The sequence below is a fragment of the Naegleria gruberi genome (assembly GCF_000004985.1).
Source record: "Naegleria gruberi genomic scaffold NAEGRscaffold_29, whole genome shotgun sequence".
Lineage (NCBI taxonomy): Eukaryota > Heterolobosea > Eutetramitea > Acrasida > Naegleriidae > Naegleria > Naegleria gruberi.
This window is the reverse complement of record NW_003163298.1, coordinates 269,943-296,269: the sequence shown is the minus strand read 5'-3', so window position 1 is coordinate 296,269 and position 26,327 is coordinate 269,943. Positions and strand designations below refer to the sequence as shown.

The 26,327-nt window shown below is 33.8% G+C and overlaps 11 protein-coding genes, 1 non-coding gene and 1 pseudogene across 13 annotated transcripts; 6 read left to right on the top strand and 7 right to left on the bottom strand.

Moving 5' to 3' along the window:
* Positions 1–308: 308 nt before the first annotated feature.
* Positions 309–3,857, top strand: NAEGRDRAFT_68566 (uncharacterized protein; the record flags this gene model as incomplete). Its single annotated transcript, XM_002676229.1, has 1 exon — positions 309–3,857. One exon carries the CDS (start codon positions 309–311, stop codon positions 3,855–3,857), a length of 3,549 nt encoding a protein of 1,182 aa, XP_002676275.1.
* A 180-nt stretch (positions 3,858–4,037) lies between these two features.
* Positions 4,038–4,110, bottom strand: NAEGRDRAFT_t365. The gene has a single exon. It is a non-coding gene; the product is annotated as a tRNA-Lys (tRNA).
* Positions 4,111–4,692: 582 nt separating this feature from the next.
* Positions 4,693–4,761, bottom strand: NAEGRDRAFT_t364 (annotated as a pseudogene). The gene has a single exon. The product of its transcript is annotated as a tRNA-OTHER (tRNA).
* Positions 4,762–4,840: 79 nt separating this feature from the next.
* Positions 4,841–6,742, top strand: NAEGRDRAFT_68565 (rho family small GTPase; the record flags this gene model as incomplete). Its single annotated transcript, XM_002676228.1, has 1 exon — positions 4,841–6,742. The coding sequence occupies one exon, from the start codon at positions 4,841–4,843 to the stop codon at positions 6,740–6,742; it is 1,902 nt and encodes a 633-aa protein (XP_002676274.1).
* A 272-nt stretch (positions 6,743–7,014) lies between these two features.
* NAEGRDRAFT_80050 (uncharacterized protein) lies at positions 7,015–8,355 on the top strand (the record flags this gene model as incomplete). Its single annotated transcript, XM_002676227.1, has 2 exons — positions 7,015–8,113; positions 8,194–8,355. The coding sequence occupies 2 exons, from the start codon at positions 7,015–7,017 to the stop codon at positions 8,298–8,300; spliced, it is 1,206 nt and encodes a 401-aa protein (XP_002676273.1). The 3' UTR covers positions 8,301–8,355.
* Positions 8,356–8,529: 174 nt separating this feature from the next.
* NAEGRDRAFT_49737 (uncharacterized protein) lies at positions 8,530–11,130 on the bottom strand (the record flags this gene model as incomplete). Its single annotated transcript, XM_002676153.1, has 4 exons — positions 8,530–9,116; positions 9,653–9,906; positions 9,959–10,058; positions 10,131–11,130. The coding sequence occupies 4 exons, from the start codon at positions 11,128–11,130 to the stop codon at positions 8,530–8,532; spliced, it is 1,941 nt and encodes a 646-aa protein (XP_002676199.1).
* A 111-nt stretch (positions 11,131–11,241) lies between these two features.
* NAEGRDRAFT_49736 (uncharacterized protein) lies at positions 11,242–12,774 on the bottom strand (the record flags this gene model as incomplete). The annotated part of the gene is made up of 1 exon (XM_002676152.1): positions 11,242–12,774. One exon carries the CDS (start codon positions 12,772–12,774, stop codon positions 11,242–11,244), a length of 1,533 nt encoding a protein of 510 aa, XP_002676198.1.
* A 1,382-nt stretch (positions 12,775–14,156) lies between these two features.
* Positions 14,157–14,969, top strand: NAEGRDRAFT_36951 (uncharacterized protein). The gene is made up of 3 exons (XM_002676226.1): positions 14,157–14,311; positions 14,526–14,806; positions 14,853–14,969. The coding sequence occupies exons 1-3, from the start codon at positions 14,160–14,162 to the stop codon at positions 14,942–14,944; spliced, it is 525 nt and encodes a 174-aa protein (XP_002676272.1). The 5' UTR covers positions 14,157–14,159; the 3' UTR covers positions 14,945–14,969.
* Positions 14,970–19,508: 4,539 nt separating this feature from the next.
* Positions 19,509–20,192, top strand: NAEGRDRAFT_34237 (uncharacterized protein; the record flags this gene model as incomplete). Its single annotated transcript, XM_002676225.1, has 1 exon — positions 19,509–20,192. The coding sequence occupies one exon, from the start codon at positions 19,509–19,511 to the stop codon at positions 20,190–20,192; it is 684 nt and encodes a 227-aa protein (XP_002676271.1).
* A 185-nt stretch (positions 20,193–20,377) lies between these two features.
* Positions 20,378–20,740, top strand: NAEGRDRAFT_68557 (uncharacterized protein; the record flags this gene model as incomplete). The annotated part of the gene is made up of 1 exon (XM_002676224.1): positions 20,378–20,740. One exon carries the CDS (start codon positions 20,378–20,380, stop codon positions 20,738–20,740), a length of 363 nt encoding a protein of 120 aa, XP_002676270.1.
* Positions 20,741–21,550: 810 nt separating this feature from the next.
* On the bottom strand, positions 21,551–22,426 carry NAEGRDRAFT_68556 (uncharacterized protein; the record flags this gene model as incomplete). The annotated part of the gene is made up of 1 exon (XM_002676151.1): positions 21,551–22,426. The coding sequence occupies one exon, from the start codon at positions 22,424–22,426 to the stop codon at positions 21,551–21,553; it is 876 nt and encodes a 291-aa protein (XP_002676197.1).
* Positions 22,427–22,618: 192 nt separating this feature from the next.
* On the bottom strand, positions 22,619–23,869 carry NAEGRDRAFT_68555 (uncharacterized protein; the record flags this gene model as incomplete). The annotated part of the gene is made up of 1 exon (XM_002676150.1): positions 22,619–23,869. One exon carries the CDS (start codon positions 23,867–23,869, stop codon positions 22,619–22,621), a length of 1,251 nt encoding a protein of 416 aa, XP_002676196.1.
* Positions 23,870–24,015: 146 nt separating this feature from the next.
* Positions 24,016–26,130, bottom strand: NAEGRDRAFT_68554 (uncharacterized protein; the record flags this gene model as incomplete). The annotated part of the gene is made up of 7 exons (XM_002676149.1): positions 24,016–24,161; positions 24,235–24,528; positions 24,568–24,636; positions 24,687–25,010; positions 25,484–25,777; positions 25,836–25,916; positions 25,950–26,130. 7 exons carry the CDS (start codon positions 26,128–26,130, stop codon positions 24,016–24,018), a joined length of 1,389 nt encoding a protein of 462 aa, XP_002676195.1.
* Positions 26,131–26,327: the final 197 nt, after the last annotated feature.

Below are 26,327 nucleotides of genomic sequence, written 5' to 3'. Positions count from 1 at the left end.
TTGGTTCTGCAGATACTATCATTGTTCAATGTGACAATGAAACTTTAATGAACATGATCACTTTTTGAAACGAATCATTCGCAAACATTTTAAATATTGTGCCTTCTATGCATTGCTCATTCATGTTCAAAAACAACACTTTTTTAAACTTGAACAGGTACACATGAATGCGTGAATGAGATTGCAAGTCCGATCTTTATATTGGCAACTGAACTCCATGGAGAGTAGTATCTTGGATGAGTACCGCGACCTTTCCTTGTGGAGAGACCAAGATACTGTGTTAACAAAGACCAATAACTTTCAAAAAAATGGACAAATTGAAACTCAACAACACTAATAGCTCAACATTCTTGCTACCATTGTTGTTTTTGTTTCACTTGGTGTTTCTTGCTGCCCAACCAATTGTCCACGGTCAATCTTTATACCATGTAAAAACCATAGCAGGTAGTTATCCCAATGGTTACAATGGTGATAACATTGATGCTACCAAGGCAGAAATTGCCATACCTGATGGTCTTGCACTCTCTCCAAGTAACAATGGTGACATTTTCATAGTTGACAAGATAAATTGTCGAGTGAGACAAGTAGTGGCAAGTAGTGGTAAAATTAAAACAATTGCTGGTGTGGGTATTCCTGGTTCTGTCACGACAACTATAGCAACTTTGGCTCGTTTCAATTATCCTAGTGCACTTGCTTTTCAGAATAGTGATGTCATGTACTTGTCTGATACGAATAGTCATGTTATTCGAAAGGTCATATTATCTAGTAATTTGATTAGCACATACGCTGGTCAAGTTGGTGTACCAGGGAGTATCGGTGATGATGGAGTCGCTACCAATGCACTATTGAATACACCAGGTGGAATTGTCATCTCTCCTGTGAATAATAATTTATATATTGCAGAAACCTCAAATAACAAAATTCGTGTAGTTTCGTATACGGATGGTATCATTAGAACATTCGCTGGAGGTGGAACAGATACATCCACTGTGGTACAGGATGCAACTAATGCACAGTTAAACTTCCCCACTTCCATTGCCATCTCTAATAGTGGAGAAGTTTACATTGGAGAATATGACAAGATTAGAAAGGTTTTCAATAATGGCACCAGTGTAGTCATGTTCACTACTTTTGAACTCTCTGGCCAGACTAATACAGTCAATGGAATGGCAATATCTCCAATCACTGGTGCTCTCTATGTCACTGTTTCAGATAAAGTGTACATGATTCAAACGAATGGAGTTGCAACATTAATAGCTGGATCATCATATGGCTATGCTGGAGACAATCAATTGGCATCCAATGCCATGTTCAGAGTCACAAGAGGCATTGCTATATCCTCGAGTGGGGAGATTTTCATTTCCGATGGTGGAAATTACAGAGTCAGAAAGATTAACACAAACAATATCATCACTACTGTTGCTGGAACAGGTTCCAATCTCGGCTACAATGGTGATAATATTGAGGCAGTGAAGGCAAAACTCTTTGGTCCAGAATCGGTTGCTGTCGCTCCAAATAATGAGGTTATTGTGGCCGACACAAGAAATTATAGATTGAGAAAGATTTCACTCGGTGGAATTATCACAACCATTACTCCAAGTTATATTTCACCCAGATCTCCACTCGTGCCCAATGTAGGGGAGTACTATTTTGTTGATTCGTCAACTGTGAAATATCTCATATCTTCTAGTGGAATTGTAATAACAAAAGCTGGATCTGGAACTACTGGATACAATGCTGATAACATTCCTGCTACTAGTGCTCATTTAAATTTACCAAAAGGAATTGCCAGATCCACAAATGGAGATTTGTACATTACCGATTCTGGAAATCATCGAATTAGAAAAGTGTTTTTCAATCAGACCATCATTACTGTAGCTGGTACCGGTACTTCTACCTACAATGGAGATGGGCTATTAGCAACTAGTGCCAATATTAATAATCCATATGGAATTGTACTGACCTCTAATAATGAAGTTATTTTTTCAGAGTATGAAGGCCATCGAGTGAGAAAAATTCTCAATGATGGAACCCTCATTACCATTGCAGGAACTGGGGTGGATGGATATAGTGGGGAGAATTTGAGTGGTGTTAATTCAATGTTGAGATATCCTGCTGGTCTTGCCATTTTATCCAATGATGAACTATTGATTTCTGATTCCCAAAACCATGCCATAAGGAAATTATTTAAGAATGGAACTTTGATAACCATTGCTGGTACTGCACCACTGTATGGATACAATGGAGAGAATTTGCACCCTTTGGAAACTCAATTTTATGGACCAATGGGAGTAGCTCTCTCTGCTGATGAATCTAAAATTTTCATTGCTGACACAAGTAATGGAAAGGTGAGAGCAATCTCTTTTGGTTGTGACCTACAGAATCAATGTAGTGGACATGGAGATTGTGTAATGAACAATTGTTCGTGTTATTCTGGCTGGAGAGGAAGTTCTGATTGCTCTCTCTTCTCATGTGAAACATTGAATGCCTGTTCAGGACATGGTTTCTGTGTGAGTAATAATACATGCTCATGCACTAGTGGATGGAAGGGAAGTCTCGATTGTTCCCTCTTCTCTTGTGATGCCGTGAAAAATTGTAGTGGAAATGGAACATGTACATCAAGTAATGGTTGTTCATGTCTGGAAGGATATAGTGGATTGAGTTGTGAGAATAGAATTGTTCCTCCTACCTATGTCTCTCCACTTGCATCCAAGAATGGACAAGTGACTACTCCAGTTAATTCTAACATTGGATTGATTGTTGGATTGGTTGTGGGTTTAACATTATTGGTATTGTTAATATTGCTTGCAATCATTGTCACCATCTGTCTCATTGTGAAATTAAAGAAGAAGAAAAGCAAACCACTGGTTACTAAGGAAAAACCAATTGAAATGATAACAACCATTGATGAAAATGTCACTCAAACAGCCAATAATAGTACATCAGTGACTTCAGATTTCCCAAGCGATACCTTTAACAATTCCTTGTACCAATTGTCTTCCAATACTTCCAATACTAACACAACTACTACTTCTTCTACTCAAAACACAGATCATTCTTTGCTCAAAGATAGATACAAGATTCAACAAGTTATTGGTCAGGGTGCATTTGGTAAATGTTATCTCTGTTTGGATTCTAAAAAGAATGACATGCCAGTTGCCATCAAGACTATTAGTTATGATCAAAGCAGACATTCTAAAATTATTGATGAATGTTCCAAAACACTTTCATACAGACATGCAAATCTGGTTGAAGTTTATGAATTCTTTGAAGCACAGATTATTCAATCTATTTGTATTGTAATGAAATTTTATGAAGGCGACTTGGAACATGCCTTGAAAGATTTGAAACAAGATGGAAAGATTGTCTCTGAGAAGATGATCATCTCCATCATGAAACAACTTGGAGATGGTTTGAACTATCTTCACCAAGAGAAACTAATTGTTCACAGAGATATCAAACCACGTAATATTTTCTATAGTAAATTGGACCGTGAATTGGATGAAATCCAAGTGGTTATTGGTGATTATGGAGAGGCAAAGGAAACTGGAGAAACTCAAAATTCAGTTGCAGGAACATTGCAATATATGGCACCTGAGGTCTTTTCTAGAAAATACAGTTATAGTGCTGATATATTTTCACTTGGAGTTTCACTCATTCAGGCCATGGCAAATGATTCCTTAGATTTAAACATTACAGCTCAATTATTATACGATAAGGAAGAAGTGGTGTTGGACAGAACAATGGAACACTTGATATCAAGAGGTTACTCTGAGAAGCTTTGCAATTTTATTGTGACTATGGTCTCAAAGGAACCAAGTATGAGACCAACAAGTGCTGACATTCAAAATTTCTAGATGATGGTGCCGAAAAGAGTATTTAATATTGTAATTAAATTATAAAATAATGGCTCAAGTTTATTCCATTGGAAATAATCAAGAAACACGCATTCAGAATATTGTGAGTGAACTCAAGACATTGATATTCCACATAAAAAGTTCTATTCTCCACAAAATAAGAATTAATCAAAACGGAATCGCCCACCGTGGGGGTCGAACCCACGACCACAAGGTTAAGAGCCTTGCGCTCTACCGACTGAGCTAGACGGGCTACATGTTTGTAATTTCGCTTCCTTTCACTATTCATTAAAAACTGATCAACAATATATTGTTTTCATCGGATAAATGAGAAATTCAGTAGTGAGCACTATATTTTGTGATATTTCTTTATCTTACTGCAAGTGAGGAATTGTTTAAGAGTTACCAATTCAACTGGAAGAATCTAGTTTATTACAATTTAACCAACCAATCCATTATTTTGATCCATCCATGTTATAAAGCATGATTAGCAGAAATTTTTAAATTGAAAATAGGGTTTGAGAAGAGGTTATTATCTCTATGATTTTAAGAAATAAAGCTATAAAAATTGAGAAATAGGTAGAATAGACAACTGTCTTTGTATTTTTTAATTATCAAATATTAAAAATTGGAGACAGAGTCAAAAATTAAACTCGAGTGCCGGGAATTGAATTTCTTGATAATTATTCATAACTGTAACTTCTTGATCAAAAGGCACTCGAGCAATAAACAATTTGATTTCACATAGTCAAAACTCTCGTTCATACTTTGGGTACCGGGAATGAAATTTCCAAATAAGGATTAACCGATATCATTCATTACTAACTCATACACACTAACAAAACAAATTGAACCCGGGTCGCCAGAGTGACAGTCTGGAATGCTACCACTATACCACACCCGATTTCACACAAATGTTTACAAGAATGTGTTGATAGAACCTTCATCTTTACCTATTTAACAGGAAAACAATTATTAAAAAAATGTCAAAACTCATCGGTCACACATCCGTCAATATCAACAATGAATATATTTTAATTTTTGGTGGATTACTCGAAAGTGCCAATCAAAACGAATACTCTGATCAGTTGAGAGTTTATGAAATTTCATCAGAATCTTGCATTCCAATAATTTTATCGGAAGGTGAAAAACCATCTCCAAGAAATTTCCATTCTGCAATCTCCCATGATCACAAAATGATTTTATTTGGTGGTAAATCGAATGGATATCTAGCTGATGTTTGGCAATTCGAATTTAATTCAAAGGAATCTGTTGGAAAATGGACGAAACTAACAACTGTGAATGATCAAGTTATTTCTCCCAGATTTGGACATTCTGCTGAGATTTACAAAGATTCCATGATTATATTTGGTGGATATGATTCTGATGGATTTGTTTCCAATCAAGTTTTCGAATTAAATTTGAAAACTTTCGAATGGAAATGTCGGTCTTTAAAAAATAGGAAAAATAATGAAATTTTGGGGAGATACTTTCATTCCTCACTGATTTACAATAATTTGTTGATCATTTCAGGTGGAAAACAAAGTGGAAATATTCCAATCAATGACGTTTTACTAATTGATTTAGAAAATTTATCAGAATCTGAGTATCTGAATTGTAAAATCAAGAAAATTCCTCAAAATATTTCAAGATATGGTCACAAATCATGGATAGAAAACGATAGGCTATTCTTGATTGGTGGTTGTAATTCAAATCATGATTTTACCACTCTACATAGTTTAAACCTCTCAGAGAAGAATGAGTGGAGAGAAGAAAACTTTCATTTTCTCTCTCGAGTGTTTAATAATTCTGAATTTGGACCTGTTTTCCATTCATTGACCATTTACACACCCCACGAATTAACCTTTGTGGTTTATTATTTTGTCTGGGGAGGAAAATATCAACAATCTATCTCAAATATCAATGCAAAGGAAAATAATGGAAAGTTATCAATGCTAAACGAAGACATTTTTAGAATGATTTTGGAATATTTACCAGTTCATGATCTCAATAATGTTCAATTGATTGGAAAAGACTGTCAACTTAGTCAACTAAGCATTGAGGACAAATTATGGAAGAAGTTCTTGTTAAGCAAATCACAAAATGTGAGCCCACGACGTAGTGGAGTTAATTATTACAATCTTGCTTTACATTCAAGAACTTTTTATCAACAATCCAAAAATCACATTATTGAACTGGGAAGAATTAAAACCCTCATTGAATTTCAATTCAAGCCAAAACAGGAAATTTTAAAACAAGACATTCAACAACTTGTCAAGGAAACTGAAAATAATTTACATGAATTTAGAATTACCGTAATTGGATCATCAAATGTTGGTAAAACCTCAATGCAAATAGTACTAGCCATGAATGAATTTCCACAAGAATACATCCCAACAGTATTCGAAAGTGAACATCCAATTCCAGTAACTCTCAAAAATCAAACATTCACACTCCAAATGAGAGATACAGCTGGAGGATATGATTATGAAATAATTAGATATTTATCCTACTCTCCTCCACCAGATCTTACCATTGTAGTGTACAGTATCTACAATTTAGACAGCTTTCATCGAGTTAAGGATACTTTTGTAGAGGAAACAAGACTTCACTCACCAAAAACACCAATTCTACTGTTGGGAACAAAATCTGATTTGAGGAATTATAATCCAGGAGAAAATTTTTATTCGAAAGAAAAACCAAGAATAGTTTCGTATGAGGAAGGAGAAAATCTAGCCAGAGAATTGAAATGTTTATCATTTACAGAAGTTTCTTCATTGAAAATGGTGGGAATTGAAGAATTGAAAGAATTGATTGTAAAGTGCTGTCTTTTACAGGATTCTCAAGTTTCGAATAATGGTAAACCTAAATGTTTAATCCAATAATTTCGAATATTCTGGACAAACCGGATCTCCTCGATACTACAAAAAAGCCTTCCAACAATACCCCTCATTGTAAACTCAAGGAAAATTAACATTATCACATCTCGTTATAGAATAAACTTTTCAAACTCTCCAACTCTGCATTCGAAACTCAAGGAATTTCACTTATCTACCGATTTTATAAGCGCAAATTTCCAACCTGTCACACTATTCTTGAGATCTTCAAATTTCAACGTCTTCCAAATCACAATTGACCAAAACTTATCAAAAAAAAAATGAAACTTTATATCTGTAAAAATATCTTGTTAACACTCTGCTTGGTGTTTTCACTTTTACCGTTCATCCATGCTTTGGATGAGATTTCTCTCAAATTCCGTCAAACTTCACTCTCATGTAAGAGAAATGTTCAATACTCTACTCCAGCCAATCAAGTGACATTTACTTCAGGAACCACATGTGATTTCAATGTCACTACCAAGGCATCCTTGTCCACTTTCACTGGCTTAAAGTTCGAGGCATCAGTTGCTACATTGCCAATGATTAAAATGGCAGCAAGTGCTGGTTTCAAAATTCAATTAGGAAACAAGTTGGCTCCATTGACAATTAATATTGATACTGGTGTTGCTTTTGGTTTTGATTCGATTTTTGAGTATTTGGATAATGATGGTACTCCTGGTTATCAACCAAATACTGCTGATTCAATTGTTAAGGAGTATTCACTTGTTGGATTGTCATGGAAGGTTATTTCTGTAACCAAGACAGATTTGACAAGTGATGGAAGTGCTGCTGTGTATAAGGCTGTTTCAAGTGTTGATATTCCTAATTTCTGTACAGTTACATTCACTGGATTCATTACTACTAATGAAGTTTCATTTGAATCCAAGACACTTGTCAGTAGAACTGTCACTCAAGTTTTGGTCCCTTCATCTTTCAAATCTTCATTAGAAATCACTGGAATTAAATATTCCAATGCCAATTCCAAGTTAGGTATCAGCACTTTGGTTGCATTCAGAGGTGCAATCTTTGAGAAACCACGTGCAAGAAACATTTTGGCTGAAGAAAGACCAGACACAGCCACATCAGATCAAAAAGTCATTCAATTCAATCAGACAAGTTTCTTCTCTTCATGGAATTTGCCAGACGGTTTTGAATTACCAAATCCATACTTGTCATTCCAAACCTTTGTTTCCAAATATAGTACATTGAGTGCTGGAATTACAAAGAGTCAATTGGTGACAACTGCTTTGAAATCTGATTTTTCACTTAATGCTGCAACAAGTGCATTGAAGAAGGATTTAACATTTGCAAGTGTTGTTAGATTTTATGCTTCATTGACTGAAAGAGTTGATAATTTGAATTGGGATCCTTCTCTTGGTAAGTATAATAATTAATATTAATATTTAACATTGTTGAAATCAATATGAAAATTGATATTGAAAATTGAATGTAAATAGGTGCTGAGGATAAATCTGCATCAGGAACTGTTTCAAGTGCAAGTAGTGTCAAGATTGGAAGTATTGTTGTCATTGCTGTTTTGGCATTGTTTGGAATCTTGTTGTAAATAGAGTCTAAAGTACTTTTAATAATCCGTTAATAAAAAACCAGATTCTTGCCCCATCTCTGTTTTTTACAATATTTGTCATTAAATGTCTAAGGAAAACAAAGATCATTTCTATTATGTTCTTTGATTAATACTTGAGAATAAGCTCGAATTAGTTTTAAAAGTTCGAGAATTGACATACAATATAAGTACATTGTGTAATTTCATAATAATTCAAAGTTTTTAACCTTTAATTCAACAGTTCTGATATTTTTATTGATGTTCTTACAATTCTATTTGGTTTTGTTATCACAATAGTTGGTGGTTCAATTGACATGTCATTTGTTATATAATTAGAGAGGGGTGAGGTTTCCATTTTCTTATGTACATTATTTAAACAACATGTTGTTGATTTGTTTTCTTCTTGGTGAACAATCACTCGAGATGCCATTTGCACCCATGAATCTTTTCTTGATTTCTTCTTCTTTCGAATACCATCTTCTGATTTCCACTTCCAATCACTGGAAGAATTGCTGTTATTCGAAGGGCTATTTGTAGAAGCAGGAGATTTCACAGTTGGTGATTGTGGAGATTGTAAGAGTGGTGAGTTAGAAAGACAATGTGTTAATTTTGGCTTGTTAAGTTTCGAATAGCTTTTAAAGTTAGGTGAGGATGATGAAGAGCTAGAGTTGGAAGGAGATGATGGCATGGAGAGTCTATCGACCATTGTTGTACAATCAACATGTTCGATACTATTCGAAATACTGGTATTGTTATTATTCAATTCGAAAGTAAAGATTTGCTTTTCGATAGAGTTTTTAGGTTTCGTCTTGCTGGCTGCCGAAGATGTGCCAGGTGAAAGAAAGTCGTTGGTGAGAGTTTGAAAAAATTCCTTGTTTCTCTTCATATTGTGTCGAGTCGGTAGAAGTTTAGTTTCGAATAAAAACCTTGAGTGGAAGTGTTTGAGATTTTCTTTTTTGAATGGTTATTCGCATAATATGCAAAACGATCCATCACGCAAAAGCCAAACCTTACCAAACGGTTTGACAAGCTGACAATTCATTGCCTCCTTAACCAGTAGTAAGGGTTTCGAATAAGTGCTTGGACCATTTTAACGTCTTTCAAAAGAATTTTCCACATCATATTTGCGCCTTTGCGTGCACACTTTTCATTGTCTCGTGTCATGTTTAATTTGACAACCAAACCCCCGAAGAGACATCTTCCAGCAATGGAAAGCAAAATTTACGACAAGCAAATTAATACAAAAGACTTTGTTTGAAACACACAAAGTTTCATATTCAAGAGTATTGTAAAATAATTTGTTGTGTGAATAGAGTGTCATGTCACTATTTGTGAAATTTGAATCTACTTACTTTCCATAATCGAGTCATACTGTTCATGATACATTTTTGACATTAATTTCACAGTATTCCATCTAATTTCACCATAAACATGTTCTATATTGAGAAGTTTAAATATGATTCCATTATTATGAATTGAGTACATACCAAATTCTGGTTGATTTACAGTTCCATCATGAATTGATTTTAAGAGTTTCTCTTGCGCAATGACAACTCTCATCTTTTTAATGCTCACATCTGTCTCATTGGTGATGGCAAAAACATACCTGAAAGGAATGAGAAAATTAATACTGTTAGACAAAATGAAACTAAACGTACCATTCACTGTGATGTTTGAGCATCATATCTTGTCTGAAATATCCAGAAGCAACATTTTGTGAAATACATGATTGTACAAGGTTCAAAATAAACCACTTATCTGATTTTTAAATAATTTCACATGCATTTCGATAATATTAATGAATTATTTCTAATAATTATGAATGCTTACCTTCATCGGGTAAAATTACAATTGGTGCTTCCTTATTGGTTTTGGAAGCTGCTTCTTGGATGACCTGAACTACTGCTTGATTATTTAACACAACTTCATCCAAGTTTTTACAGAAGATATTTCTAATTTTGAAGGTGTTTGACTTCTTGTCAATGAAATTCAAACTTGCTGTAATTCTTTGAGCAAAAATTCTTTCCTTATAATTTTGTTCCATTTTGTGGAATGAAAAGAAGAGAGACATGATGGCATTTGCTGGTAAAATTTTACCAATTGCCAATAAATTTGTCAATAAGGACGTCTTCTTTTTCATAAATCTTCTAAATTGATAAATCAATCCTTTTCCTTTACTTTCTTCATACAATCTTTCTCTTTCCAAATGTTCCATAATTTCAAAACTTTCCTCTCCAGTAGGTTCATAAGCATGTTTAGAAAGACTTTGTTTCATTTGTTGTTTGACAGCTTGTTCAATTTGCTTTGAAAATACTTGAGTATCAATTTGAATAATTGTTTGCTGTTGACTGGTACTGGTGGAAGGAAGAACTCCTTGTGATTGATCGGATGATACAGATGTAACACCATCACTTGTTCCATTTGTTGTTGATGTTGCTGGTTGTTGTTGAATAATTACAATAGTGGCAGCATTAGGTTGTGAATTACTTGAAGAGATCACTGATGATGATGTAGTTGTAGATGAAACAACTCCATCGACCACTGATGTCTGCACAACAGTAACTGGTGCTGTTGGTGTTGCAGTACTAATAGCATTAGCAATAGCCGGAGGATTTGTTGTTGTTGGTGAAGAGGTTGTTGGTGCAACAGCTGTTGGAAGTGGAGAAACACCATTAGAACGATACAAACATGATTGAAATCCTCTGCTTTGATCAATCAAATTGTATTGATCCTTCTTGAAAGCAATATTCTTTCCGAAGAGCAACAGTGATGGGGAACGATTGTTGCTGATCAAATTCTTGGAAGATTGGATGAACTTGTGTTGTAGCATTTTTTTCTGTTATTGATTGGAAGAGTTAACATCCAATCCATTTACAATACATTGTTGGTTCTATTTATTGACATTTTGAGGTCAAATTGGATAAGCGAATGCCAATCAAAATTATTGAGATGAAATTCTGTGAATGTTGTTGATTGGTGGATTGTTACTACTTGTTGAGGTAAAAGAAGTGTTGGTGAGGCAGATGGGAAGAAGCGGATTACAAAGAATGGAAGTGGATGTTCCTGTTGTGAATAGATTCTCATTGTTAAAGCAAGAGTAGATGTGAGCTTTGGGAATTTCTTTTTTCAAATAGATGAAACACAGATTTTGAACGAGTTGGTGAATGGGCGAATTGGTGGCAACGATGACACATTGCTTGTTGATGATTTTAAGGGATGGTCTTTGGTTGTTGGTAGTGTCAACAGGCTCAATGATACAATGATAGATCATCCTTTGCATGTGTTGATATCTGGCAATGTCGGCTGCTATAAGGAGGAATACTTTCCCTGATACATCCTCACATTTGATTACCTTAAAGCTATAGTCATTAATTCGTTGATCTCGATCTATTTGACATGAGAGAAATTCCTCAATGTTGAGATGGTAAAAGTTGCTAGTCCTGATAAAAGTCGTCCTCAAGTCGTCACTTCTCTTGATAATTGGTATATAACTAAGTGAAATAGTTTCACTGAGTCCTTTGCGAATTGATCCAAATTCATCCTCATTATTATTACTCATCTCAAAAGGGTCCAACACTTCATACTTTTCCTCAATTATCATACTCTCGAAAATAAATAATTCCACAGTTGTTGGAGTGAGAATAGATATCAAGTGCCTGTTATTTTCTAGAGATGCCAAATTCAAGTTTGCGTTGAAAATGCTGATATTCACATCGGTAGAGGCATTGTACCGTATAGCCAAGGAGTAGATATTTCCTCTTCTCACATTCAATACATTTGGCATTATTGACATGAAATAAACTTTTTCAGCAGTCATTTTAGCATACTGGTAGACCAGAAAAACATCCTCACCAATCGTCTCTGTGAAATGAAAATGTACATCATGAACAATAAATTTTGGAATAAAATCATCCAATGAAACTGATCTATTATTTACAATTCTTCTCTTTCCTGGATTTGACAGTAACTGACCCATGCTATCAACTTTAACTGTTACTTCATTAGCATTACCTTCATATCGAGGAAAAAGTAGATCTTTCACATTGTTTGTGACAATCTGGAAACAGCTATCAATAGCCAAACAACTTCCAACCTCGAATTTAAAGAATACCAAATAGAGCAGCTTGTTAGCCTCTTCAATCATATCATCTTCCTGATCATAAATATCATCCTCCAATCTATAGGCAACCAAATGATTACCATTCCTCGTGAATCCAAGAGAAACACTCCTCCTCAGAATCTTCTCCTCATCTTCCAACAATTTAATAGGTACTTGCATGACTGACTTTCCTACATTGTAGGGACTGCATCTAGCCTGGAATTTTCCATCTATTGATCGATAATATAAATTCTTTAATAATTTGTTTCTCTTCTTCCGAGAAGAGACTGATGAATTAGTACTACTATTATTCTGTTGTTTCTTGTTAGTGATGATTTCTCCTTTCCGATAATGCTGTTGATGATTTAAAGACATTTTTTTGTAAATGAAAAAAAGCCTTGTGAAATTAATCATAAAAAGGCTTTGCAAATTATTCAGAGCCTTCTCTCTGAGGTAAGTCTTGAATATTGACTGGAGTAATTGTGGAAAGGTATTGTTCTAATTTTTCATATTCTTGAGGTGCTACAACAGCTTCATCCCAAGGTCCAGATATAACTCTAATATGATTTTAAGAAATTTCGAATGTGAAAAATTGGAATACTATGTAACATACCTTTTGTAATTGGTTTGAGAGAGAACAAACAGGTAAGGCATTATGAAAACCAACATGGTATTGATTAGGATAAAGGTAAAGAAGAGGAAAATGGATTGAACAAAGTAAAAGAGGCAAACTCCTGTCACTGCAACAATTACAATAAAAATTGAAACGTATGCGAAATTTCTTCCCTCCTTTCTCAATTCAAATCTCAAGAATGGAAATAATAGAAATATTTGAATGGCAATGATTAAAATTACAAAGGCATCCAATGAATATTTCAATCGAGAAGCCAACAATGCACTCACAAAAATCACACAATTCAGCGACAAGTAACAATTATACTTTTTCGATTTTCCATTCACAAAGTAATAATCATGAGTAAATAAGTGAATAAGGAATGAAAAGAAAACCAATGCAATAATGGTATCTTGTGAATAGAGGAGAGTGAGTGTTCTCAAAATGGGTGCTGCACCCAACAAGATCAACACTACAATGATCCAATTAAATATCGAATAAACAAATGATGACGATGATGATGAATTTCTACTGCCATTCTGATTCTTCCTTGAATGATGAATATAGAGAAAAGGTAAAATTAATATGAAATTAGCAATCAACAAAGTCATTTCCAAATCCTGATAATTTCCATACGGCTCGATATTATAAATTATATAGAATATAATACAAAATAAACAACAACAAGTAAATTGTAAAGCAATGGCAACACATTCCAAACAAGTTTGCCAAAAATCGAATACTCCCAATCCTTGATTTACCTTCATTTCCGATAGGAAATCCTCATGTGATTTTAATAATATTTCATTCCTTTCCTCATCTCTTGTCTGTTGCAAACTTTGATTATCATGAAGAGTTTCCGACAGCAATCTTTGTGATGTTTTGTTTTTGATCATTTTTTTAAATATTAAATTCTTCATCATGATTATTAAAATTAACTAAATATTATTCCATCTCTTATTATTCAATAACATAATTTTCATCATTCTTAATAAATTTCCTTATTGTTCATATTGAAAAATTAAAAATTTCAACCTTTGCTCGGAATTCTCTTGCAGGGAACAAGCAATAAAATTTTCCCTCCTTTTTAATTTTGAAGGAACACGAAATATTTTTGCAGCATTTTAAAAAATATTCCAACACCACCATGTCTGATACTGAAGATAACTCACAAGAAACTACTGAATTCGCCAAGGAAGAAGAATGCAAGGCTCATTTCACTCCTTTGGTTGACAAGGATGCCCTCCCAACTGTTGATGTCTCCGTAAAGAATGATGATGAAGAAGAAATTTATAATGTGTAAGTTTTTTTTGAAGCCTTTGTGTGTGCTAATCGTGTGGATGATGAATTATACGGAATAACAAATTTAATAATAATAATATTATACGATTACTTTTTATTTATATTATTACTATTATACAACAACAATAACCTGAACAATATGATCACATTATTAATATTTTGTTATTCATCACACAACAACAAATTAAATTTTGGATTTGAAATTTACTAGTCGTGCTAAGCTTTACAGATTCGACAGTGAAGCCAACGAATGGAAGGAACGTGGTGTTGGTCAAATGAGATTCCTCCAACACAAGGTTGACAAGAGAGTCAGAGCTTTGATGAGAAGAGACAAGATCATGACTATCTGTGCTAACCATACGATCTTCCCAGAAATCAAGTTGTCTCCTAATGTTGGTAGCGACAAGGCTTGGGTTTATACTTCCCCAGCTGATTTTGCCGATAACGAACAAAAGGTTGAAACTTTTGCCATTCGTTTCCAAACTAGTGAAAGTAAGTTTCTCTCATGTTTAAATTGTTTTATTAACAATTCCTCTAGTTGCTCAAGAATTCAAGACCAAGTTCGAAGAAGCCCAAAAGGCCTATCCAAAGAAGGAGGAAAAGAAGGAAGAAGAAAAGAAAGAAGAATAAATCATTTTCAAATACTTGTAAATAATCATTCCACTCGATTAATATTTAAATTAGGATTTAATAGTAGAACCTGAGATTTATGTTAACATCAAATTTATTCGAAAAGTCCATTATTCATATCTAATTTCTGATATCTTTCCATTCTTTGACCTCTTCTCTTTTCTTGTTGACTTGTAGAAGAGGAAGGAGATGAGTTGGTGGATGATGTTGCTGAACTGCTGCTGGAGAGAATGTTTTGTTTGGATGGAGAAGTCCATGACGAATTACTGACATCGTCCTCTTCTTCTGTTGCTGTCGAAGAAGATGTTGAACTCTTCCTTGCCAAATGATACAGGAATGGATACTCTTGTCTGTTCTTATCAAAAATGGATGGATATTGAACTGTTTGTAAGGATTGAATTGTCATAAATTTGGATTCAAAATCAAAGAGTGGTGATGTTTGTTTAGCAAAAGTAGTTGGGTCAGTAAATCCACATGGTGCCAGAGTTGGAACAACCAAGTTTTGAGCACTAGTTGTACTTTCCAATAGCAAGACAGAGATTTGTGAAGTAACCAAATGAGGACAGACAATTTCACGTAAATCATTTCCTTTTTGAAGTAAATCTTTTTGACCTAGTACACAAACATCAGCAGCTTCCTATTAATTTTTTGGAATTAATTGTAAATAATGATATTGAAATAAATACATACTCTTGTTTGATGGAAAAGATTTTGAATATCAAGACCAGCTGTCAAATGCTCCTCAAAGAAGAAACTTTCCAAGAATGAAACAGACATCTTGAGATGAATGGCATGATTCATAGTGGAATCTCTTAATTGATTGGCATTTCTTGTCTTTTCCTTCTCAGAACTGATAAAAGTAATAAATTGATTAAAGATGTAAGAATCCATCAAGTTAGCCAAAGATTCAAACATGTGAATAATCAAACGAGCATCCAAATAACTATCCTTAATTTGATCCATCCATGAAGCCATATTCTTTACAATTACATCAATCTTGACATCTCCACTAACTTTACCTAAGGTTGGAGTTGGATTATTCTTTGTAACACCAAACAATTTCTCTAAAATCAAAGGTTTGGCCTTCAAGAGCATACTCTTAATAATTTCAAAATAGGAATCATAAATGAGTTGTGAGAGAGAAATTAAAAACTTGTCAATGGATGGTTGTTGAACTTTTCCATCATTAGAAAGTGAGAAATGAGAAAGTACAAGGAATTCTGATTTCTTTGTAATTGATTCGTTAGTGGTGAGGGCAGTAAATTGCTTTTCGTTAATGTTATTCTTGAGAATGGACTTGATCTTCTTTTCATATTCTGATTCATTCTTCAACAAGTGTAAAATTCTAATCATGACATTGAGCCAGTAAGCAGATTTTTGTAAATCATAGGTAATGTAAGAACCAAACTTGTAACTGAGAGAATTGACAAGATTGACTCCAAATGTTTCACTAGATTCTAACCAGAAATTGAGAGCATGATAGATGGACTTGACTGGTGTTGGAATTTGGTTAGAGAATGTGCAATTTTCAAAACAGAGAATGGATTGATCCAAAACAAATCTTTCCTTTCTTTCTTGTTCGATGAGTTGTGGTAAATTGGCAACGGATGGAGAGACAGAGGACTTTTTAGAGAGATCTGATTCAAGTTGACTAATCTTGTTCTTATATTCTGTAATCTCATGATTCTTGGCACTTTCTACTTGATTAAGCTCATCTTTAACGAGTTGTTTCTCTCTCTTGAGGTCTTCAATACGATCTCTGAGATCTTCAATTTGTAAATCAAGAACTGATTGTTGTTGTTTTGAGGACATTTTGTTCTTTTCCAAAAATTGATCGATTTTTTCTTGATACTTTTCCTCTAGTTCAGTTGCTTGACGTTTCATTGAGAGCTCAACATTTTCCTTTTCTGATTTGAGAGTTTCCTTTTCCTTCTTTAGTGTGGAAACTTCGGTGGTGAGCTTGTTGACCATATCACTGAATTTCTTGGTTTCATTGTTGGCCTTATCCAATTCCTTTGAAGTTTCAATATATTTGGCAATTTGCTTTTTCAAATCTTCAACTTCCTTTTCAAGTTTTTGTTTTTCAGTGAGAACCTTTTCGTTACCTTCCTTCAAATTGAGTTTTTCCTTTTCGAGTAACTTGTTTTTTTCTGAAATTTCTTGAGAGAGTTTTGAATTTTGCTCTTTCAAACTCTTTGATTCTTGTTCTAATTTTTGAGATTCGGTCAACTTGGTAGAAAGGTTCTTTTTGGAGTCTTCAAGTTCTTTTTGTACTTGAGTGAGTTTTTGGGTAATATCATTTCTTTGCATTTCAACGTCTTGAGCTTTTCTTTCGGCAATTTGTTTATCCATTGTAATTTGTTTCAGTGAGTCTTGTAATTTGCTGAGCTCACCAGAAAGTCCTTCTTGTTGACTCATTTCACTCATTAAAGATTCCTTTTCAATCTTAGTCTTTTCAGCTTCCTCTGTTAGGTTTTTAAGAGAATTCTTCAAACTTTGAATATCCTTTTCCTTTTCAGCAAGTTTGTTTTGTAAATCCTTGAAAGTTGAAATTTTTTCAGTTTCGAATTGAGAAATGACACGTTCCTTTTGTTTGAGTAGATTATTGAGCTCGGCAACTTGTTTTTGAAGATCAGTTGAAGCAGATTTAGAACTTTCCTTATTAGATTCTTGTAACTTTTCCAAAGTTTCAATCTTCTTCTTGTATTCAGTGCTTTCCTTTTTCAAAGTTTCCAATTCTTGTTTCAATTTGGTAATTGATGTTTCCAGTGAGAGTTTGGAATTTTTCTCGTCCTCAATTTCTTGACGTTGTTGTGAAATTTTCTTTTTGAGATTTTCATTTTGTTGTTTAAATACCAATTCAGTTTCATCTTTCAAATGTTGAGCTTCCCTGAATTTCATACTCAAATCACTATTCTCCCTTCTAATACTATCACTGTCATCTCTCAAACTGGACACTTGTTCGTATAATTCTTTAATTTTCTTCTTGGCATCATCCATATTCTTTAATTGATCAAATTGAGATGAGCTACTCGTAATGGTAATCGATGGTTTAGTTTCTTGCAAATAGGCCTCTTTCTGTCTTGCAACAATTCCCTTCTTTGGATCATCTGAACTGCCACCACTCGATTGAATTGAAAGTTTGCTTCCCAAATTGGCAGATGAAGCTCCCTGAGGAGAGGAAGACGATGAAGAATTCAATAAAGTATTCGGATTTTCAAAACTCTTTGGTGGCATTGTTGCCGATCTCTTCAATGATTGTGCATCTTCGTAATCTTTGACTAAATCTCCAAAATCAGAATTCTTTTTATGAATTTCATTGGCACTTCCTAAAACTCTTCGATATTCATTGAGTTGCATTTGAATGGTTTTTGGTTCTGGTCGAGCACTGTTTTTTTCCCCAAGTTTCGAATTAATTTCGTCCAAAGTTTGTTAATACTTTTCACAATGATGATGTTGATTACTAACCAATTTAACAAATCTTCTGTTTCCAAATATTGTGTACATCCCAATTCATGTTCTGCTACTCTAAAAGCCAAATCTAAATTGTGTTTGGCATTCAAAGTGGTCAATGTATCTGTATTCGAAACAATACATATTCGAAAGTGTTATCCGAAATGAATCACACCCAATCACACCACAAAATCACCATTTCAAATAAAATCAACACAAAAAATCATCACAAAAATCAACACAACTTGGTTTATACAAAAAATCATCACTACTTACCATAGGGAATTAAATCCGGACGAAAGTGATGAATAATAGCACAAAAACCCAAGCCATTAGCAAACGAAGGCGATGAGAAGGTTTTAATTTCTACATTGTCGTAGTTTTTTGTGGCATTCTGAGCCCAAAGCAACAGAGAGTTGACTTTGGTTACTGTTGACATTTTTTTTTTAACGTTGAATTTTGACAGGAGTGTAACAGTTTTATGCCAGATTTAGAATAAATGGAGGTGAAAGGCTCCGATTGTCACTACCTAGGTACTATTGAGAAAAAATTGTTGGAAAAAAGTTTAGTTTACTTTTTATTCGAAATTCCATTTTAAGATTAAGGACTAAATTTTATTGAATTACTTTTTAAGATTCCTTTTAAAAAATTAATAAAATTCAATCATGAGGTTCCATTTTGTAAAATAGAACTAGCTGAAGGAGTAAATTCCTTCAATGGCAAACTTTGTGATGCAAATTGTAACATTCTTTAATATTATTGTAATTCAATACTAAACTTTAACATGTGTATTTTCTGTTTACAATTTTTCTTGATTGTTTGAAAATGTTTGCAATTGTAATTTCAATTCTTTACAAAATATTAATAAAAAAAATGTCTTTATCACCATCATTACAACAACCTTTCATTGCCTCTCGGAATGAGAAATTATTCAATGCAAAATTATGTGAACAAGCAGGTCGTTATGAAGGTGAGTTTGATGATATTTAAACATCCAATATAATAATAATTCATCATCATTGCTATTAATTATTATTATTAATAATAATTGATGATGATAATAATAATTGATATATTTGATGATATTGATGATCAAGATATGGTTTCGGAAATGAAGAGTTTAATCTTGGAAATAATTATTCAATCGGTTCATGAACCCATTCCCACAATTGAGGAACGATCTCTATTAGTGGTTGCCTATAAAAATGTATTATATGATTATAGTAAGGCTTTTAGAAGTGTTGTGAATGTGCAGAGTAGACATGAGAATAAGGGAGAAGATTGGCAAGTTGGGTTGTGTGAAAGATTTGTGAAAGAAATTCAGGAAAAAACAGAGCACTATTGTTATGAAATTAATGAGATTATTGATCAAGTTTTGAAGGTGGAAAGTTTGTCATTGGTGGATTCTGTTTTTTATTGGAAAGTTAAAGGAGATTTTTTCAAATATATTTACAATGTGGATTATAGATTTAGAATTTCAGATTGGAAAGCTAAAGCTTTGGAAAGTTATGAAAAATCATATGAGCTGATCAATCTCTTACCTTGCACGAATTCTATTAGATTGGGGCTTATTCTAAACTATTCATATTTTTATTCTGACATAATGTTTGATGTTGGAAAGGCAATTAGTATTGCACGTCCAGAATTCGATCTAGCCATGACACACATTGAGGAATTATTGGAAAAGCAAGATGAATATGGTGATGAAAGGGATGCTGTACTGATACTACAATTGTTGAAGGATAATTTATTTTTGTGGTCGAGTGAAACTGAAATTGGACCAGATGATGATTAGTGTCTACACAAAGCTGAAAAACGATAAATAAACCTTAATTTAAGATTATGAATGGCTACGGCCATATCACGATGAATGCACCTCATCCCGTCCGATTTGAGAAGTTAAGCATCGTCGAGCCACATCAGTACTGAGGTTGGAGACAACTTGGGAACCTGTGGTGCTGTAGTCTTTTTATCTATTTAATGACAACCAGAATTGTTGAATCTCCGGAAAGTGACATTTACTCATTAGGATTAGTAATGTTGGAAGTTTTATCTAGAAAACGAGTAAGAAATTTAGAAAATCATTCGAATGTAGTTCAATGCTTGAACGAACTTGAAATTGAAAATGAAACCATCAAAAGAGTTCTTCCTTTAATGCTCGAAGAGGAAGTTGATAAGAGACCATCAGCAATAGAATTACTCGAAGATGAATCCAAAATAGAAATTGATAAGGAAGTTGTTGATTTTTACAAAATTCCAAACAGATACGACAGATTATTTCCATACACAATTCAAGGGCGTATTGTTCAGGCACGGGTAGTTTTAAAAATAAATTCATTGTAAACAATTGAATCAGAAAACATTTCTCCAAATAAATTACTTAAAAAAAATTGTGGAAGGTCGTTCACTTGATAACATTTCCATTCGCTTTTAGCTCTGATCAAATTTCACAATCAATATCATGACCATTTCCAAAGATCAAATTGCCCAAATCTATGGCAAAATCAAATTCGTAGAAGATTGGCCAGATTACAAAGTTCAAATTGTTGAAGATTGGCCAGATCTCAAGGTTAAACAAGTTGATGATTGGCCAGATAGTGTTGGAAAGTGGCAAATTGTTGAAGATTGGCCTGATTATAAGATTCAAATTGTTGAAGATTGGCCAGATTTTAAGATCCAATATGTAGAGGATTGGCCTGGTTTGCCATAAACCTAATTATTAATGTTGTCTCAGAGAATCAATCATGCTTCTGATGTGCTACAGGCAGTGTCTGTGTTCCTTTGTTGTTTTATAATTGTTGTAATCTTAGTAAACTCAAGTATGCGAACTAGAACTGATTGTATCAATCAAATTCGAAATATCTTTAAAATGGCGTCCATCTATCGGAAAGTCAGCAACAGGAGTCGTTATCAACCTGAGAGGCGAAATTCAAATAATATGAAACAATAGAGTTTACCATCTTCTTCAGCTCATGCCAAATTAATGGAATGTCCTTTCTGTAATAATTAGATCATAATTCGAAAAATACGTTCATTTCTCCTTGTCTCTTGCATGGCAATAGGAAACCCAAACAATTTGAAAGAGAAATGCAGGAGAGGTTATTTTGGAAATGTAGAAACAAAGATTATCAGATATAAGGGGTTTAACTTGATCTACTTGTATATTAACAATCCATTTGAAAAGCATACATAAAGCTCTCCCGTATATTCATCCAAACACAATCCTGAAACACCCCGTACAGAGCCCTCACAATTATGGGTTTGTACTGTTTCTAAATTGTCTCTCCTCATAACTGTAATTGAGTTACTATCAGCATTTGAAAGGATAATCTTTCGATTCAATTCGTCATGAATAATTGAATAGAATTCTGTGGCGTCCTTCATAGATGCAGAAACTATCAAATTGAGAGCTTGTCTTGTGGCACCAAATGATTTCTCATCAATTTCATAAATTCCAATAATATCTGAGCACCCAACAATTATTTCCTTCCTTGAGATCATTCCTAGCGAATAGCCATTCGGAGGAACTGTAAAAATTGTGTTTTCAATTAAGGATCCATCCTCACAATCCACTATTATCAAATTACTTTCATCACTGGAGTTATCAAGTATAATCAAATATCTGTGCTCCAAACCATTAAACACAACAGCACCATACGGATTAGAGCATGCAGTTACTGACCAAATTGGTTGTGCTTTCTCCTTCTCCTTGCTTCTGATAAATTGTCCTAATGAATACTTCTCAACTTTGTAATTTGTTCGGTCTGGTATCATGACGTACAGTTCATCATGTTCATCATCCAAAGTTGATAGCACAACATTTGCAAATTTAAAAGAATTGATCAATAATTTCGACTTTCGATCAAAAACATAAATGTCTGATGCAATAACAATCAAACAATCGTATCTATATGAAATTTTAACATCAAATCGGAGCTCAGTTTCTGGTAAGGAAATTCGTGGAGGATTTTCGAATTGATAGGAAAATAAAGTTTTTGGCTTTCTAAAGCTTTTCTTTAACCATTCCATTTCTTGTTGAATGAGTGCAATGTTGTTATTTTCATCTGCATCGGCATAATCACAATTATTAATACAATAATTCAATGTTCTCGATCTAAAATCAATTAGGAAAAGTGTAACAGGTTCATCATCATCATGTAAAGACATTTTTTTTTGGCTTTTTCCTAGTTCCAACATTACAACACGGAAGTTGTACAATGTTCATTCTGAAAAAAGAATTGAGACATCTGGGTTCTTATTCATCGACTCTCTGTGGAATGGATTATTGTGGAATAATTGAATTTTTAAGACTTGTTCAGTATTTCTGAAAATTAATAATTCCTGCCTTCCTCTAATTTTCAGAGGGAGTATTGTGGAAAATGTGCAAGTGGGTAAAATCTTGAATTCATTGCTGTCTTCTGCATCGTCATCCTCTATGCCACTTTTTATTCTTCTTATGTGTAGTTTCTCAAGTTTTCTATCTTCTGGTGTACAAATATCAGTCAAACTGATTGGGATTCTCTTCTCACAATCAGATTCCATATTATCGATCCATTCACTTTCTTTCAAATAGTGGAGAATGACTTCGTGAGAGGGTCTACTAATGAAAAATCTTGAATGGTCACTAACTTCCACTTCATAATCCAAAAATCCACCATAAATAAATATCGTATCAGTATTGGAATCTTTTGGAATTTCAGGATGAAATTGAGATGCATAATTATTGGAAACCATTGTAATTCCTGACATGTATCGTGGATAAATTACTGGCATTGATTTAGCTCTATAGATTTGCTTCCAAATTCCTTGTTCAACATCAAAAGCCAAAATATCTGATGAAGGTGTCAAATTTGTTAGACCTCCAACTAAGATTATATATCTATCTTTCCAAAATGTTGAGGATAAACAGTAGAATTCCCTATCCAATTCACCAATAACAGAAAAAGATCCAGTATTAATATCAAATCTGGTAATATTCTTCTTGGCCGAATCAGCCACAGTCAATCCAAACATGAAATATAAACAATTCCTCTTTGAATCTGCAATCAGCCCTGGATCAATTCCAATAAAATCACCACCACTATCCTCAAACAAGGTTTCCACATAATTTTCCTCTTCATCAGACTTTTGAATAGAAATTCGATGAATACGACTCATTGAATTATTAGAGATGGTAATTATATAAATATTCCTATCAATAGAGAGGCAATACATTTGGGATAAATCATCATCAGATTGATTCTCTTTAATTAATTCAAATTCTCCGATCAAGGTGGATTGCCATTTGGTGCTGCTTTCAAAATTAGTTGTTTTGTAAATGGTGCACCCTCTATTTCCTCCCGATGCTATAATTGAATATAATTCATTATTAATAATTACATGATCCATTGGAGTTTGTCTGTTTTCCTCCAAATATTTAGCAAGAAATTCGAGTGAATTTGCTTGCACATTCACAAATGCTTGTTTTTCCATTTTTTAAACTAAATCCAAATTCAATTATCATGATTCTATTAAGAAGAGAGCTTAATCTATGTAATAATGATTACATATAAGGACAATTCATTCAATTTTTTACATGGAAGAATTTAATGTTTTTGCTTTTCAATTAAAAAAATGATTTAAAAGCAAATGATGAGAGTGATGTAGATCAAGACATGAAAGAGAGGAAGGAAAATACTTGTCTGATTTGTTGAGGCAGATGATGTATCAACTAGATTATTGGATACGAAGGAACCGATTGGAAAATTCACTCCGAAAGCTCTTACTAATTTTAATAATTTAACCATTAATTATTAATTTAATAATATTAATATAGTTTTGTACTTGAATAGACTTACCATAGCACGTGGAGCAATTGTTCTTGTTTTGGGATAACCACAAAAACAAATCGAGAGAATCAGCAATGAAGGTGTGCGTTTGTTTCTGCAGGATCATTTGAAAGGCTTCCTCATATCCACTAAGCCTGATAATATTTGCTTTTTTGAGATTGTTTGTGGCCCACTTGTCTGTTATTGTTCCTATTGAGACAGAAACGTTGAAGCCTGCACGGTCCATTTCAGTATCATTTCTTACATTGATTTGTGGATCTAACTCAGAACGAACAAATCCAAAATATGAACTGGCGTATGCACCTATTGAAATTAGAGGAATTAACAATTATATTAACTTACATTGGAAGTGAACTGCCTTGGCTCTTTCTGAATCCCAATTTGTTGAAGCCACTACCACATCACAGTATCCTTTGATAGGAAAGATATGCTTGTTGTTTCTGATAATGAGAATTACTTACCTGAATCGACAGCTCTTCTCAGTGAATAGAAATAACCCTCACTCGTGTTGATATTAAGGAATACCATATCCAGTTTGGGAAGTTTATATTGTTCCCTGATTGTTTTTACAAGTAGCTCACCCGAAACATGATGAATATGTTTCCAGGGATATACTGCCTCAACTTCTCCACAAACTGTCATATAATCTCTTGAAAAATTTAAATTGGATGGGAAATCCTTTGCAGTCAATGAACATTCGGGTGCTTTGAATATGATTTTATAATCCTCCAATGTTCTTCTCCATTCATCAGAACGAGTATAGATGGCAGTGGCAACATCAATTGCTTTAACAAAATTTTTGTTGGGTGTCACTTGGCAATCGACTAATGACAGTTTGGAGCTCCTTAATAATGAACTAAGAAAAAATATGATGACGAAATAGATGAAATTAGAATGAACCCTCATTTAGTATATTGGGATTTTTTTTTGCTAGTTTGAAGATATAGCAATTGTATGAGCCATCAATCACCATTAATTAAATTTGTCAAAACTAATGGGATTTTAGAGATAAGTATTGAGGTATTTTAAAATTAAATGCCCAACATGTTTACTAACATCAGTAAGTGATAAATTTAATGGTTATGGTGGTCAGAATGATGAAGAAGAGAGGAAGGAAAATACTTGTCTGATTTGTTGAGGCAAATGATGTATCAACCAAATTGTTGGATACAAAGGAGCCCAATGGCAAATTCTCACCAAATGCTTTTACTTTCAATCATTAGATTGTTAACAGATCAGCTAATCGAGTGAGACTTACCATAGCAAGTGGAGCAATTGTTCCTGTTTTGAGATAACCACAAAAACATATCGAGTGAATCAGCAATGAAGGTGTGAACTTGTTTCTGTAGGATCATTTGAAATGCTTCCTCATACGTAGTGAGCCTTATAATGTTTGCTTTTTTGAGATTGTTTGTGGCCCACGTGTCTGTTATTGTTCCTATCGAAACAACAACATTGAAGCCAGGTCTATTTAAATCAGTTTCATTTCTTACTTTAATTTGTGGATCTAACTCAGAACGAACAAATCCAAAATATGAACTGGCGTATGCACCTGTTAATATTATTAATAATATGACATGGTGATTAGTAACTTGAAGTGGAAAACTTACATTGGAAATGAACTACCTTGGCTCTTTCTGAATCCCAATTTGTTGAAGCCACTGCCACGTCACAATATCCTTGAATCAGAGCTTCTAATATCGCTGATAATGATAATTACTTACCTGAATCGACAGCCCTTCTCATTGAATAGAAATAACCCTCACTTGTATTGATATTAAGGAATACCATATCCAGTTTGGGAAGTTTATATTGTTCCCTGATTGTTTTTACAAGTAGCTCACCCGAAACATGATGAACATATTTCCAGGGATATATTGCCTCAACTTCTCCACAAACTGTCATGTAATTTCTTGAAAAGTTTAAATTGGATGGAAAATCTTTTGCAGTCAATGAACATTCGGGTGCTTTGAATATGATTTTATAATCCTCCAATGTTCTTCTCCATTCATCAGAACGAGTATAGATGGCAGTGGCAACATCAATTGCTTTAACAAAATTTTTGTTGGGTGTCACTTGGCAATCGACTAATGACAGTTTTG